This window comes from Physeter macrocephalus, chromosome 1 (assembly GCF_002837175.3).
Source record: "Physeter macrocephalus isolate SW-GA chromosome 1, ASM283717v5, whole genome shotgun sequence".
Taxonomy (NCBI): Eukaryota; Metazoa; Chordata; class Mammalia; order Artiodactyla; family Physeteridae; genus Physeter; species Physeter macrocephalus.
Window position 1 is genome coordinate 50,226,377 of NC_041214.2, and position 13,597 is coordinate 50,239,973.

Below are 13,597 nucleotides of genomic sequence, written 5' to 3' on the forward strand. Positions count from 1 at the left end.
AATTTTCAGGTACCTATGGGATACTCAGATGAATTTATAGTAAGAATTTTTCAATATATCTCTGAAACTTAGGGAAAACATTCTGGATATATAATGGGCAAATAACCAAAAAGTAGACCAAGGACAACAACTTAGGAAATAGTGACTATTAAAGGAGTGAGGAAATGGACTAGAAGACAGTAGGCTAAAGAAAGAGGTCGAGAAGCAATGGCAGCAATAGAGGAGAGAATGCTATAATAGAGGCCCCCCAAAAGCAAGTATTAAGGAGAAAATTATCACCATTATCAAATGCCAAGGAGGGGTCAAGTAACATAAGGACCCCAGGCACTTCAGTATACATAGGACATCCAGCAAGTCTGGAAACCAAGATATTATTATTTTATTGTATTGCAATATAATCCCAATAAGCTATTTATTATGTATAGTAACCTGTGTTTCTAAACTTTATAGACACTCTGTACACCCTGGCTTTAGAAATTCTGAGGTCACTGTTTGTCAGAACATGCTTCGAGGAGGCAACATCTTGAGAGAGAATGGGGTAAGGAATAAAGGGAGCACAAGAAAGTATGTACATGCGGCCCTTGTTTGTTCGGTGTTTTGTTGGGAAGGAAGGAGAGAACCAGGGCAGGAGAAAGAGAGATGTAGACTCCAGGGAAGTGCGTGGCTTGGTGGCCATGTTACATCAGGCAGTGCTCCATGTGCCAGCTGAGCCTGGCTCCCAGCTGCTGCTCTACTTACTCGTTCTTCACAAAGGCATGCTTGTTGATGGTCTCCACAACATCTCTGAAGAGGATCTTTGAAGTGAGCGTGTAACCGTGGTGTACGACTGGCTCTCCGTCGGGGCCATCCCAACAGTCAACTGCCAAAAACAGAATGTCACATCAACAACCCAAAGTTTCTGGTGTGTCCTGATAGTTCTGGAAATAGCAGACAAGTATTAAGTTTATTGTTTGAGCTTATATGTATTATGATCATGACAAAGATGTCAGACCGAAATGAGTGTTCTGGCATATTTGTCAGAATAAGGAATTAGAGATTATAAATGATTTACTGCAAGTGCTTATAGTTAACAAAGAGGTCATATACACAAGCAGCTTAGCATTTACCAAGAACTCTCATTAGAAACTGATCTAAATCCAATCGAGTATGCCTGAGCATAGTGATATTTCTTAACAGGTTGTTTCTCTAATTTTACTTCTTCTTATTCAGTTTACTATAGTCTTTTAATGTTTCAATGACCCTCTCAAATCAGTAACTGGGTTTTTCATCATTGTCCTCCTAAACTCATTATGTTTCCATTAGATTTATTTCCATTTGATTAATTCGACAGTAGTTCTAAAATAGCATTGACTTCTTAACTTTGAATCTTCAGGCCCTGCTAAGATTTATGTGAATATGGGCAAATGATTTAATAATTTAAAGTATTGCTTCCCCATCCATAGAAGGAAAACTAAGAACAGGACTTGAATCATAAGTTTGAGTGATTTATAAGTACATGAAAATTTGATTATAAACCTGCATGGCACACAGTAATCATTATTGTTATTAATACTATTGATACTGTTATGTGTATGGACAACCTCACTGACCCCCAGCTGCAGAAAGACAACAGCTTCCTCACCATCCTCCCCAACTTAGAGTTTGCCTTCCCTTGTTTTACACTTTGCCACCAGACTAATTTCTCAAAACACTGCTTTCTCCATGTCACTACTTTGCTCAAAAGCCTACTTAGTGCATAACATAGCATCCAACACATAGTATGTACTCAGTAGGTCTATGTTAAATTTATTAATAAGCAACTTATAGCAGCTCCTGCCTGCTTAACTCCAGGGTCCCTATCTCTGGCGCTAGAGACTGGCTAGCCATTCAATTAAGCCTGTTTTCTCTCTCGCCCTAGCTCACAGCTAGACTACAGTTCCCAGCCTTCCCCTGCAGTAAGACATGGCCATTAAAATGTGAGCAGAAATGATGTGCACCACTTCCAGGTCTGCTTTATGAAATCCTGCCCTCACAGTTATCCATGCCCTCTCTTCTGCTGTGAGTTTGGAAGTCATGTGCTGAAGATGGCACAGACACAGAAGGAAAGAGCCTGTACCCCTAAATCACTGCTTGAAAGAGTCACCCATTAAGAACAGCTATTTCGGACTTCACATAAGAAATAAACTTCAGTTGTTTTAGGGCACAGAGATTTAGGCTTAACTGTTAACGAAACTAGTTAATTAATATCTTAGCTCCTGTTTGACAAGTCAAACTTATTTTCTCCTACTTCCTACCTCACAGACTTATTCTTCCAGTTAGGCAAGCTTCCTCACATACGATCCTACTTCCATGCCTTTGCTTCTTTCACTTAAGGTCAACTGAAGTGCCTTCTTTCACTTTGCTTATCTCAATCTCAACCAAGGGTCAAATCCTTGATTAAGGATTTAGATCCTAAACCAGGATCCCCCATAGAATTTTGCCAGCTCTCATGACATTGCCCTTCCTTATGACAGGGGGTCACAAATTCAAATACCAACAAGACCCTAGCAGGTCACATAAATAAATGTAGCAGCCCAGCAGGAAATGTGTGTCTAAATGAGGTAACTATTTCTCACTGTCAGTCAATCATTCCTAAGTAGGAATAAGGACCCAGTTACCAGATCTGAGAAAAGTCAAAGGTCTCTTTCCTCTCTCTTTCTGTCTCTCTCTCTAGATAGATGAGAGTGGGGGGGGGGGTTTCTGTTCCCTAACTAATACAGTTACATATATCAATTAAATTACTGCCTATTAAAATATCCTTGGGGGGGGATGGAAAAAGGAAAAGGAGAAAGTACTTTCAAGGTTAAAACCATAGGAATACTGGAAACAAAGTTTAAGAACCAATATTTTGGGATGCTATCATACAGTGTTATACTGTTCCTTTGGGCCTGTAAATGAGGTCAAACATAAAGTCATCTTCTCAGAAGAGAGGCTCCATCCCTCTTTTGACATGTGCTTGACTTTCTTTAATTTGTCTTTGGATATAAGCGTGGAAAGAATAAACAGATGTTTCAAAAGTATGTAACTTAAACAATATACCCCAATTTATACCCCATTTTGGAAGAAAAAGGGCATAGGAGGGTTTCTCATAAATGAGCTAATACATTTCCAAAAAGAATGCAAAGTAGACGAGGCAATGCCACAGCTGACTTGATGATCATGTACACATAAAAATATCTCTTCAAAAGAAACTACTTTGGTAATGAAAGGAGCCATTTTGCTAACATTTATAACACAGGCAGAATATGCATAGTTGAGGATAGTTCTCCTAACGTTCACTTTTTAGGTCTATTTTATCACTTGTCTGTTAAATGAGGATAGCAACATCCCCAAATGGTGCTGCCATCTGAACGCGTGGCATCCATAGCCAAGTTCAAATGGCCACGAAGAGCTCCTGTAAGAGCTAGTGCTATGATGAGAATGTTGGCAAAGTAGAAATCCTCTAACCAATTTCCTAGCCACAAAATAGCCAAGCCCATTTATTCAATCAGACCACATGTTAGAAGCCCCCAAGAGCACCCTGACAAACAGCTGGTCAGATCTGAAGGCCAGCTGAGAGACTAACATAGCTTTTCATAGTGGAACTCAAAATGTTTCACCCTGATAGTGCTCCCAGAGATAACAGGAAAAGTTGTAAACCGATTACAACAGCAATACAACGTCAGTTCCATAATGAAAGTGAAAATCCCCTGGACAGAGCATCCATATTTATAAAGTAACTAGGGCTGAAAATCAAGGGAAATGAAAGGCTGTGTAAAAAATGTCATCAGTCTGATTTGCTGGCAAACCCACTTCACCAACAAAAGACTTATTCGTCTTCCCCAAGACACCATATATATCCTGACCGAGGACATTGTTGCAGCTGAACTAATGGAGATGGAAAACACAGTATTATCAAAATAGAAGCTTGAAAGTGGAGAGATTCTTCAGGTCACAATACCATGAAAAAACTCCAGAATCATTACTCTCCATCTCTAAGAACTATACTTGGCAAAAGCTGCTTCAGAAAATTATCTGTGGGACCTGAAATTTTTAATCCATGACCTGCTACATTCTATAAATCAGGTTCTTTAACTCCTAGTTGCAGCTGCTTAAGAATAAAAACAACTTCATCCAGAAGCAAGGTAGATAAAGCACCACTGGGTGTGTATAGATTGGTGCCTCCAAGTCCAAGCTTGAAGTGTAAACTAAGATCTTCAAATTACAGGGCTGACAGAAATTGTCAGGAGAGCACGAAAAATCATGTTATCAAGTTCTAAAGTCTTCAGGAACATCTAGATATTTAGATGCCAAGCCTAATCACAAGTCAAGCAAACGCTTCCTGTTAAAGCCAACCTCCTCTCTGTGCTGTGCATTGTGCTTCCTAGTCTTCCTTATGTGACCTGATGGCCCTTATTTGATCCCCCCGCTTGGGCTGGTCATGTCATTCAACGCTTGTTCTTCCAAAAACCCCAAAGGCTTCTTGGAGAAGCAAAGTGGGGGAGTCAGACAACTTGGGTTCAAATACCAGCTTCCAAGCTTCCTAGCTATGGGACCTTGAGCCACCAACCCTACCCCAAATTGGGGTGCCCTCTTAAGGAGATTATTCCATCTTCCTTAGTGTTGTGAGAATTAAAGAAGAATGTATGGAAAGCACTTAACCAGAACCTAGCCCACAAAAGGGGATGAAATCATGGTGGTTTCCCTGTTCCTTCCCAGTATATTCAAAGCCAAGGTCACAACCATAGTTTCAGACAGGAAATAGAGCAAGTACAAAGCTGACCAAGTCTCCTAGATAAACACAGTATAATGCTTCTTCTCAACAAAACCTTCCAGAAATAGCAGCTTGACTTTCACTGTCCAGTCATAGATTATTCCAATAGTGAAAACTTCAAGCCAAACAACGGAGGAGAAGTTTGCTGATGCAGGCTTGGTGAGGGAGATATTTGAGAGATTGCATGTCCTTTGAAATTATATCCAAGCTGTGCATCTTCTCAGTTTGTGTGAATGTCTGGAGCAAGCAACACCTTTTACACAAGGAGGGCAAAGATCAATAGCTTCTATTACTTTGGTGACTGGCAAAGAGGAAGAAAGAAGGTACAAGGGAAGGCCCATGTTCAATGTCATCTGCTGCACACAACTTCTAAAAGCTAATTTTAAAATTAAAAGATCCCTGAAAAAGCTAAAACTAAAAATTATTTGTGCCTTACTATAAATTATCTTGATCAGATAACTTTCCTTCTTAATAGCCCAAGGAACGCCAAAGAATTAGAAGATCTGATTCAGTAAGGAGTCGATCATTAGAACATGGTTAAGCTTGGGTAAGACACTGATTTTGGACAGAAAAATCAAAAAAATAAATGATTGGGCACCTGAAAGACCTGAAAAGCAAAGAAACAGTACAGGGCACAGAAGTAACAAAATTGCAAAACTGTCTGGAGTTGACTTTCACTTCATGGAGTCACCAGAAGTCATTTTCCATATTTGGCCTCCAAGAAAATGTCACCATTTAAAATGATAGGCAACCATCACTCTGAAGCCAATAAGGGTGTATGCCCTGGCATCTCTATGCATGACAGACCTGTAAAACTGCTTGAGTGCTGAGTGAACAAATGGTTGAATAATGGCTGAGAATAGAATGTCACCTCAAGACCTTCTGTTGCTCGAAAGGTTTTCCTTTATGCTAATATTTTATAAGCATCTTCATTATCCAGTTGCTTAAGCTACTCAATTATCAGTCACTACTGTCAGTAGGTGTTCTCTGCATCTACTGCAAAAATGCCATGTCTTAAATCATACACTTCCAGGGTGCTAAATTTGTAGTGGTCCTAATGGTTCTGTATGCAGATAGTTTTTAATACCTGTCCATTTAAAAAATGTCAATTTGCCTTTATAACATTACTACTACTATTACTGTAACATTACATCTGCTACTTTTGTAGCAGAAAATTCTTCAAGCCACAAACTCTCTGACAAAGAAGAGCTCCTCTACTCACCAGTATTATCTCACTGCCCTACTGCTTTATTCATCTCCCTACACAATTCTACAACCCCAAGAACAACTTGCTACCTACTGCTGACTCCCGTATGCTCCCACCAAAAAGCAATTCCCCTTTGCTCCATGGAATCTCCATTCCAGTGTAAACAAACCCCCTTTCATCATCAGACTCTCTAACAAACCCCCTTTCATCATCAGACTCTCTGGAATTCTTCCTCAACCTCCTTATCTTGGTTAACAACCAGTTTACTTGGTAGGATACTACTTCCTTTCTCCACAGATGCTTTTTTTTGTATAAATCACAAAATGAGGATGCTACTTTTAAACAATTGTTGTTCTACATTCATTTAAAAAATCCCCCCACTTTTAAACCTTTATCCATCTCTACCTTCCTGGCATCTTCCAAGTGCCTTTTCCGTAGCATTCTTCTTCTACTTAACTATGTGGTTTATAGTTTTTAATATCCAATTTTTGATCTTTTAATTTTTTAGCTTTGAATCTCCCTGTCAGCATCCTTTGACTTAAAAGTCAATGTGGGCAATCTACCCAATCGCTTAACCTTGACCTCAATGCTAACAGCTCCTTGCTTCACTCTAATCATGCTCACCCACCACACGCCCTACATATAGTCATTACCTCAACTATATCCAAAATCCCACCTTGTGATAATAATTCTCTGTTCTTGTTTATTGTATGCGTGATGCCGACATTCTCAGTATTTCTGTTTCTTTGAGTCTTCTAATCTCTTAACCTCATTTTGTGGCCCCTTCATTTCCTTTTCTAGTTCATGGACCTACTGTCACTTACTTAAAAGAGCTCTCATCAACATCTTGAAGATATTTTATACGACCTGGAAATCCAGAGGCTTGGATCAATTCTAGAATCTGTCTTCACTGCTCCTATACCTAGCCTGTTGGGAATGGGGTGGGGGTCAGTCTGAGCATGCAGATTTTTTTTTAAATTAATTAATTTATTTATTTATTTTTGGCTGCGTTGGGTATTCGTTTCTGTGCGACGGCTTTCTCTAGTTGCGGCAAGCGGGGGCCACTCTTCATCGCAGTGTGCGGGCCTCACTATCGCGGCCTCTCTTGTTGCGGGGCACAGGCTCCAGACGCGCAGGCTCAGTAGTTGTGGTTCACGGGCCTAGTTGCTCCGCGGCATGTGGGATCTTCCCAGACCAGGACTCAAACCCTTGTCCCCTGCATTGGCAGGCAGATTCTCAACCACTGAGCCAGCAGGGAAGCCCAGCATGCAGATTTTGTATAACAAAAAGACTGTTCTGTTAAAGACTGTTTTTGAAATTAGCTAGGCCTTCCCCCAATTTATCTTGTCAACTCCTTTCTCATTATTTGCTGATCTTTTTAAGCCTCCCATCCCCCAGCCAACCTCCACCCACTCTACACTTAGTGGATGGTGTTCTCTCCTACTATCCTGAGAAAAGAGAGGGTAACCGGCATGAACCATTTTAAAATTTCTTGTCCCCTACCCCATCTAAAAACAAAATGAATGAATCCTCATTTCCCCCTCTTCCAAGTCTCAAAACCTCCCCAACCCTGTATCAAGTCTTCCCCTAATGCAGAAAAATGCCAAGTGACTAACTCACAGCAGATTAGCTACCTGACCTTCCCACTGAAAGGCCACCAAAACTATATAGCAAATGACACTAATAACCTCCCAGCTGTCAAATGCAACCAGACAGGACACTTAGTCTTTATTTTACTTTTCTATTGTATGGGACATTTTTGACCATTTCATCCCTTAGGTCCAAGTGATTGCTTTGTGTTAGTGGTCTTCATCAGTTCCCCTTGTTCTTTCTTCTTTGAAAGGTTGGATTGCATAAGTCCTCAGGCCTTGTTCTCTTTGCCACTCCTCTAAGTGATCTTGTCCACTGTGATGTACATTTACACACGAAGGTCTCTGTAAGTGATCTTGTACACTAACACACAGAAAACTCAGAACTGTGGAATCTTTATCTTTTCTGGATCCTTCTGTTGAGTTCACATATTGTTATTTAATTGACTGATAAAAATGTCCACGTAAATATTACAAAGTCACTATAAACTCAACCAATGGAAAGCTGAACTCATTAATGCTCTTCCTCTCAGTCCCCACAGTAGGTGATGGCACCATCATTCATTCCAGCTCTCCCTTTCAAGCCTTACATCCTTTACTTTGCTCACCAGGTCCTGTAAGTTTACTTCTTTAATATCCGTATAAGCATCTCTCTCACCTAGTCTAAGCTTTTATGATCCTTCCTTTGAATCATTTCAATAGCCTTCCCACCATTCTCCTTACTCTATTTTCACCTCCTTTCCCCACCACAAACATGCATCTTAAAGAAAAATTATCTTCCTACATGCTGCCCAAGCAATCTGTCTAAACTGCAAGTCTGACCGTATCACTCTAGGTATTAAAACAATCCACTGGACCCTCGTTACCAAAAGCTAAAGCTGAAATTCCTTATCACAGCACTCAGAACTCTTTATCGCTGACCCAAGTTTACCTTCCCAGGCTAACTGATTTCTCACTGTATTTTACGTCACCCCTCACTTTCTGTATCACCTCTCAACCACATTTGATTCAACTGGTGGAATTCTCAGACCATACTATGATTTTTACCGTCCACCCCTTCTAATGACTGTGAGTGCCTTAAAGATAGAAACCACGTCTTATATCTCACGCCCAGGAACCTCCTAGAAATTTAATAAGTGTTGGCTGCTTGATAGACCATGAAGTATCTTAAAAATAAATATTTATCCTGAACGATTTTTACCATTGTTTAATCAAAAAAAAAATCTTTCTAGGAAAAACTTTCACATTCATCACAATTTTTCAGCACCTGAAGGTGTGCCTCCCAAATGCTAGTACACATCTCTCTACCTGTTTGAAGTGTCAGGAGGAACCAGAGAGTATTTTAGTTAAGAATGACTTTACAGTGAGTGGGAAAATAGTTCTGATTAGTATGAGTGCATTTTTTTAGGTCTCCATTATTTACACTAGACGTGCCTGACTAAAGCACATGTGCGCCCACACACACTCGCGCTCAAAGCACGCACCTTCCACGCAGCGACAGCCCTCCTGCAGCACCCGTGCGTACATGTCCACTTTGGACTGAGACAGGAGCTGGTCCCCGGTCAGGTATGTGTTGTGGGAGGAAGCGATGTAGTAGTGGCACAGGGGCTGGTCCATGTCCTGGTACACTTCATGGTGCAGTGGGTTAAATATGTCACAAGCAGGACTACGCATGAAGTTCGTGAAGCCTTTGGAAATGAGAGAGAGTGAAGTACTATAGCTTTGAAGCATATATACTTAACCGACTCTAACAAGGACAAAAGAGATCAAAGTTTGTTCATACTGATTACCTCATTTACCTTCAGGACAGCCTTTGCAGGGAATACCGGGGCAATGGGAGATGTGCTTCAGATCAAATAGTGTCAAAAACTGAAATATGACTTTGGGGAATAGCAGTTTAAATATAACCTACAGAAAAACAGGCTTTTTAACAGTTTTGATTGAGGGAGGGAGGGGGCTTATTGCAAAGCTCTTCAGTAACTGAACTCAAGCTATGATTATTCAGTGTGACCTAATGGGTGGCTCAGGCAGTGTTCAAGCCATATTTATCCTAAGTGATATACTGATCAACAGCAATCTGATAGGTTATTAAGTTGATTTGAAAAATAGTATTGTCAGTGCCATAGCTGAGGTAACAGGTCAGAAGTTAGACATAGCTTAAAATCAGGGTATGATTATTTGACTATGAAACTGGTTTGGCAAGATGCTACTAATGGCTAGCACATTTGAGAAATGGGAAAAAGTATTTCAAGATTATGTAGAAAACCCTATCAGTTTTTCAAAAACATAGTGCCTGGGTAGGAGAGGCATTCATTAACATATTAACAGATATGTGAATGTCCTACAAATACTACATGGAATGATTATTAGGGTAAATTATTTCAAGTTTTCAAGAATCCTGTGGTAAAACTACCGGTAAATATCCTCTGAAACTCTGGAGAATTTCTTCATGCTCATCTTTATGGCCATAACTTAGAAATCAGGTTTAACTCCATCTTTTAAGGCCCCACCAAAGAAAAGATTCATTTATTGGTAAAGAAAGGTCCATATTAGTTTATCTTCTTTGGTTGTTTTTAAAATAGCTTTTAATTTTATAAATATTAAATAATTTCTCTTTGTTTTAGTTAGCCTCTATCCCTGGAAGTAAACATACAGTATCATACTCCCTTGTCCACACTGAGCCTGTCTGGGGGAAAAGGAGGCCAACAATCAAAATTGGTAAGATAAATCATGGCATCATATGCTCTTGCAGGAAGTGGGATGCCCCAGTAGTTTTTTTATTAAGATTATCTATTCTGCCTGGGACCTGTTCTCTTTTGGAGAGCAGCCTACAAATTTCTTTCCCTACATATTTTAAATACATATGACTTATAGACATGTAGCTATATTCATGTCGTATCATTTATACGTAATATCCTAGGAGCCAGATTCTGAATATATAACTGTGGGCAAGTTACTTAATTTCTTTTTTTTTTTAATTTATTCATTCATTCACTTATTTTTGGCTGCATTGGGTCCTCATCGCTGTGTGCGGGCCCTCTCTAGTTGCAGAGAGCGGGGGCCACTCCTCATTGCGGTGCGCAGGCAGCCTCTCCCGTTGTGGAGCACGGGCTCCAGGCACACGGGCCTCAGCAGTTGCGGCATGCGGGCTCAGTAGCCATGGCACAAGGGCCTAGCTGCTCCATTGCATGTGGGATCCCCCAGACCAGGGCTCCAATCCGTGACCCCTGCATTGGCAGGCAGACTCTCAACCACTGCACCACCAGGGAAGTCCCAAATTACTTCATTTCTTTAAGCCTCACTTTCCTCAATTATAAAATGAGATAGTCATATTAACAAAATTTGTGGTTCCTACAACCTCCCTACCACTACCAAATAGGGAAAACAAATTAGTTGCCAACATTAAAAAAAAAAAAAAAAACATGTTTACTTATTTTAGGGCCAAATTTCCCTTCATGAGATTACCTGGTTGAGACTATTTCTAAAAATTAACCATTTGAGAAAAGTCAAAATATTTCTTGGCATCTATCATACATAGTGGCATCAAGTTGACTTGCTTGGAGTAGAAAATGCTACTGTCCTTGTAAAAGTAAAAGAAACAGCAAAATCATGGCATCTGTTTTGTAGGAAAATATGTGTGTCTTGGGCTTTATTTGAATCATCTGTAATTCCAAGGTTATCTCCCTATTTATTTTCCTAAAGATTTTGCTAGAATGTAACTTAGCAAACTGAACTGAGAAATGAGAAATTAAGGATATTGGTTATTTTACCTTCTATGCCAAGGACATTTTTTGCCTTATTTTCTTCAGAAACTTCAAATTTTCTTATGACGTCAATACAATAGTCTGTTGTCACATTCGTCATCTAAACAAAACAGAACAATAGTACAGTACCTGCAATTTCATGAGATATGCTCCTCTATGCTAAAAGGGCATACTGATTTTTTTAAGCATTCGTGATACAGCGCAAAATGGTTAAATGAGCCATATTTGAGGTTACTAGCATCATAACTACTTAACCTTTGGAAAATGATCATGATCTCAGTATTCCTTGTATCTTTCAGATTTAATCAGTGAAAACAGTCCTTCAACTACTAGACAAATGTTCTCTATGAAGCAACAAGATTAATAAAACCAAGTCAATAATCAGGGCAAATGCACTACCAAGTATCCACTCACTGTAAGCTAGTAGTTATCTGCAAAAGTAATGCTTTTTACACAAACACTGAGGTTTGCTAATAATAAATTGTATGCAAAAAGAAAATGACTCTCTACCAAAGAAGTGTGTTCTAGGTAAATCCACCTGTGTGTTTATAGCTACAGATCCTTCAACTGATTCATGAGAGCAGTCTGCCATGGTGACTCAAGAACACAAAGGTTAGCAAAAGAAAATAAAAATAAAAAGGTAGGTGAGAATTCTGGAGTGAGAATGCTTGTATTAAAATCACCTGGCTCATATTATTTACAGTGTGGTCTTAAATAAGTCACTCACCTTCTCTGTGGCTACCTTACAATGTAGTTGTGGGAATTAAATGGATTAATACTTGTAAGAAAAATGTATGGTACCAAAAAAGCAGTATAAGCTAATATTACTGAGTTAGTCTCAAGTTTGCTGCATGTAAATTTCATGCTTAGTATCACTGGGAAAAGCAAACTCTGTGAGAATAATTTCTTTAATACTAATAAAGGATGCAATATTTTTTATCAAAAATCCATTAAGCCCCACAATCTCACAATGATATTTAAATATACTAACAAGCACCAGAGAGCAGACAGCAGAAGCAAGAAGAACTAAAATCTTGCAGCCTGTGGAACGAAAACAACATTCACAGAAAGACAGACAAAATGAAAAGGCAGAGGACAATGTGCCAGATGAAGGAACAAGATAAAACCCCAGAAAAACAACTAAATGAAGTGGAGAAAGGTAACCTTCCAGAAAAAGAATTCAGAATAATGATAGTGAAGATGATCCAGGATACTGGAAAAAGAATGGAGGCAAAGATCGAAAAGAGGCAAGAAATGTTTAACAAAGACCTAGAAGAATTAAAGAACACCTAAAAGAAGTAAAGAACAAACAAATAGAGATGAACAATACAGTAACTGAAATGAAAAATAGAAGGTATTTCTACTTTTTTTTTTTTTGATTCTAGAAGGAATCAATAGCAGAATAACTGAGACAGAAAACGGATAAGTGACCTGGAAGACAGAATGGTAGAATTCACTGCCATGGAAAACAATAAAGAAAAATGAATGAAAAGAAATGAAGACAGCCTAAGAGACCTCTGGGACAACATTAAATGCACCAAAATTCACATTATAGGGGTCCCAGAAGGAGAAGAGAGAGAGAAAGAACCTAGAGAAAATACTTGAAATGATTATAGTTGAAAACTTCCCCAGCATGGGAAAGGAAATAGCCACCCAAGTCCAGGAAGCACAGAGAGTCTCAGGCAGGAAAAACCCAAGGAGAAACACACCGAGACACATAGTAATCAAACTGACAAAAATTAAAGACAAAGAAAAATTATTAAAATCAACAAGGGAAAAATGACAAATAACATACAAGGGAACTCCCGCAAGGTTAAGAGCTGATTTCTCAGCAAAACTCTACAAGCCATAAGGGAGAGCCACGATATATTTACAGGGATGAAAGGGAAGAAACTACAACCAAGATTACTCTACCCGGCAAGGATCTCATTCAGATTCGATGGAAAAATCTAAAGCTTTACAGACAAGCAAAAGCTAAGAGAATTCAGCACCACCAAACCAGCTCTACAACAAATGCTAAAGGAAATTCTCTAAGTGGGAAACACACGAGAAGAAAAGGACCTACAAAACCAAACCCAAAACAAATAAGAAAATGGTAATAGGAACATACATATCAATAATTACCTGAAATGTGAATGTTTTAAAGACACAGGCTTGCTGAATGGATACAAAAACAAGACCCATATAGATGCTGTCTACAAGAGACCCACTTCAGACCTAGGGACACATACAGACTGAAAGTGAGGGGATGGAAAAAGATATTCCA

General features: G+C 39.3%; 1 protein-coding gene across 1 annotated transcript in view; it reads right to left on the minus strand.

Moving 5' to 3' along the window:
* The window catches only part of PLCH1 (phospholipase C eta 1), a 239,079-nt gene that overhangs the window by 65,522 nt on the left and 159,960 nt on the right, over nt 1-13,597 (minus strand). The window contains exons 7-9 of the mRNA XM_007106908.4: nt 11,338-11,431; nt 9,052-9,255; nt 739-859 (exon numbers count right to left, since the gene is read on the minus strand). Coding sequence (XP_007106970.2) covers nt 739-859; nt 9,052-9,255; nt 11,338-11,431 — 419 coding nt within the window. The remainder of the gene's footprint in view (nt 1-738; nt 860-9,051; nt 9,256-11,337; nt 11,432-13,597) is intronic.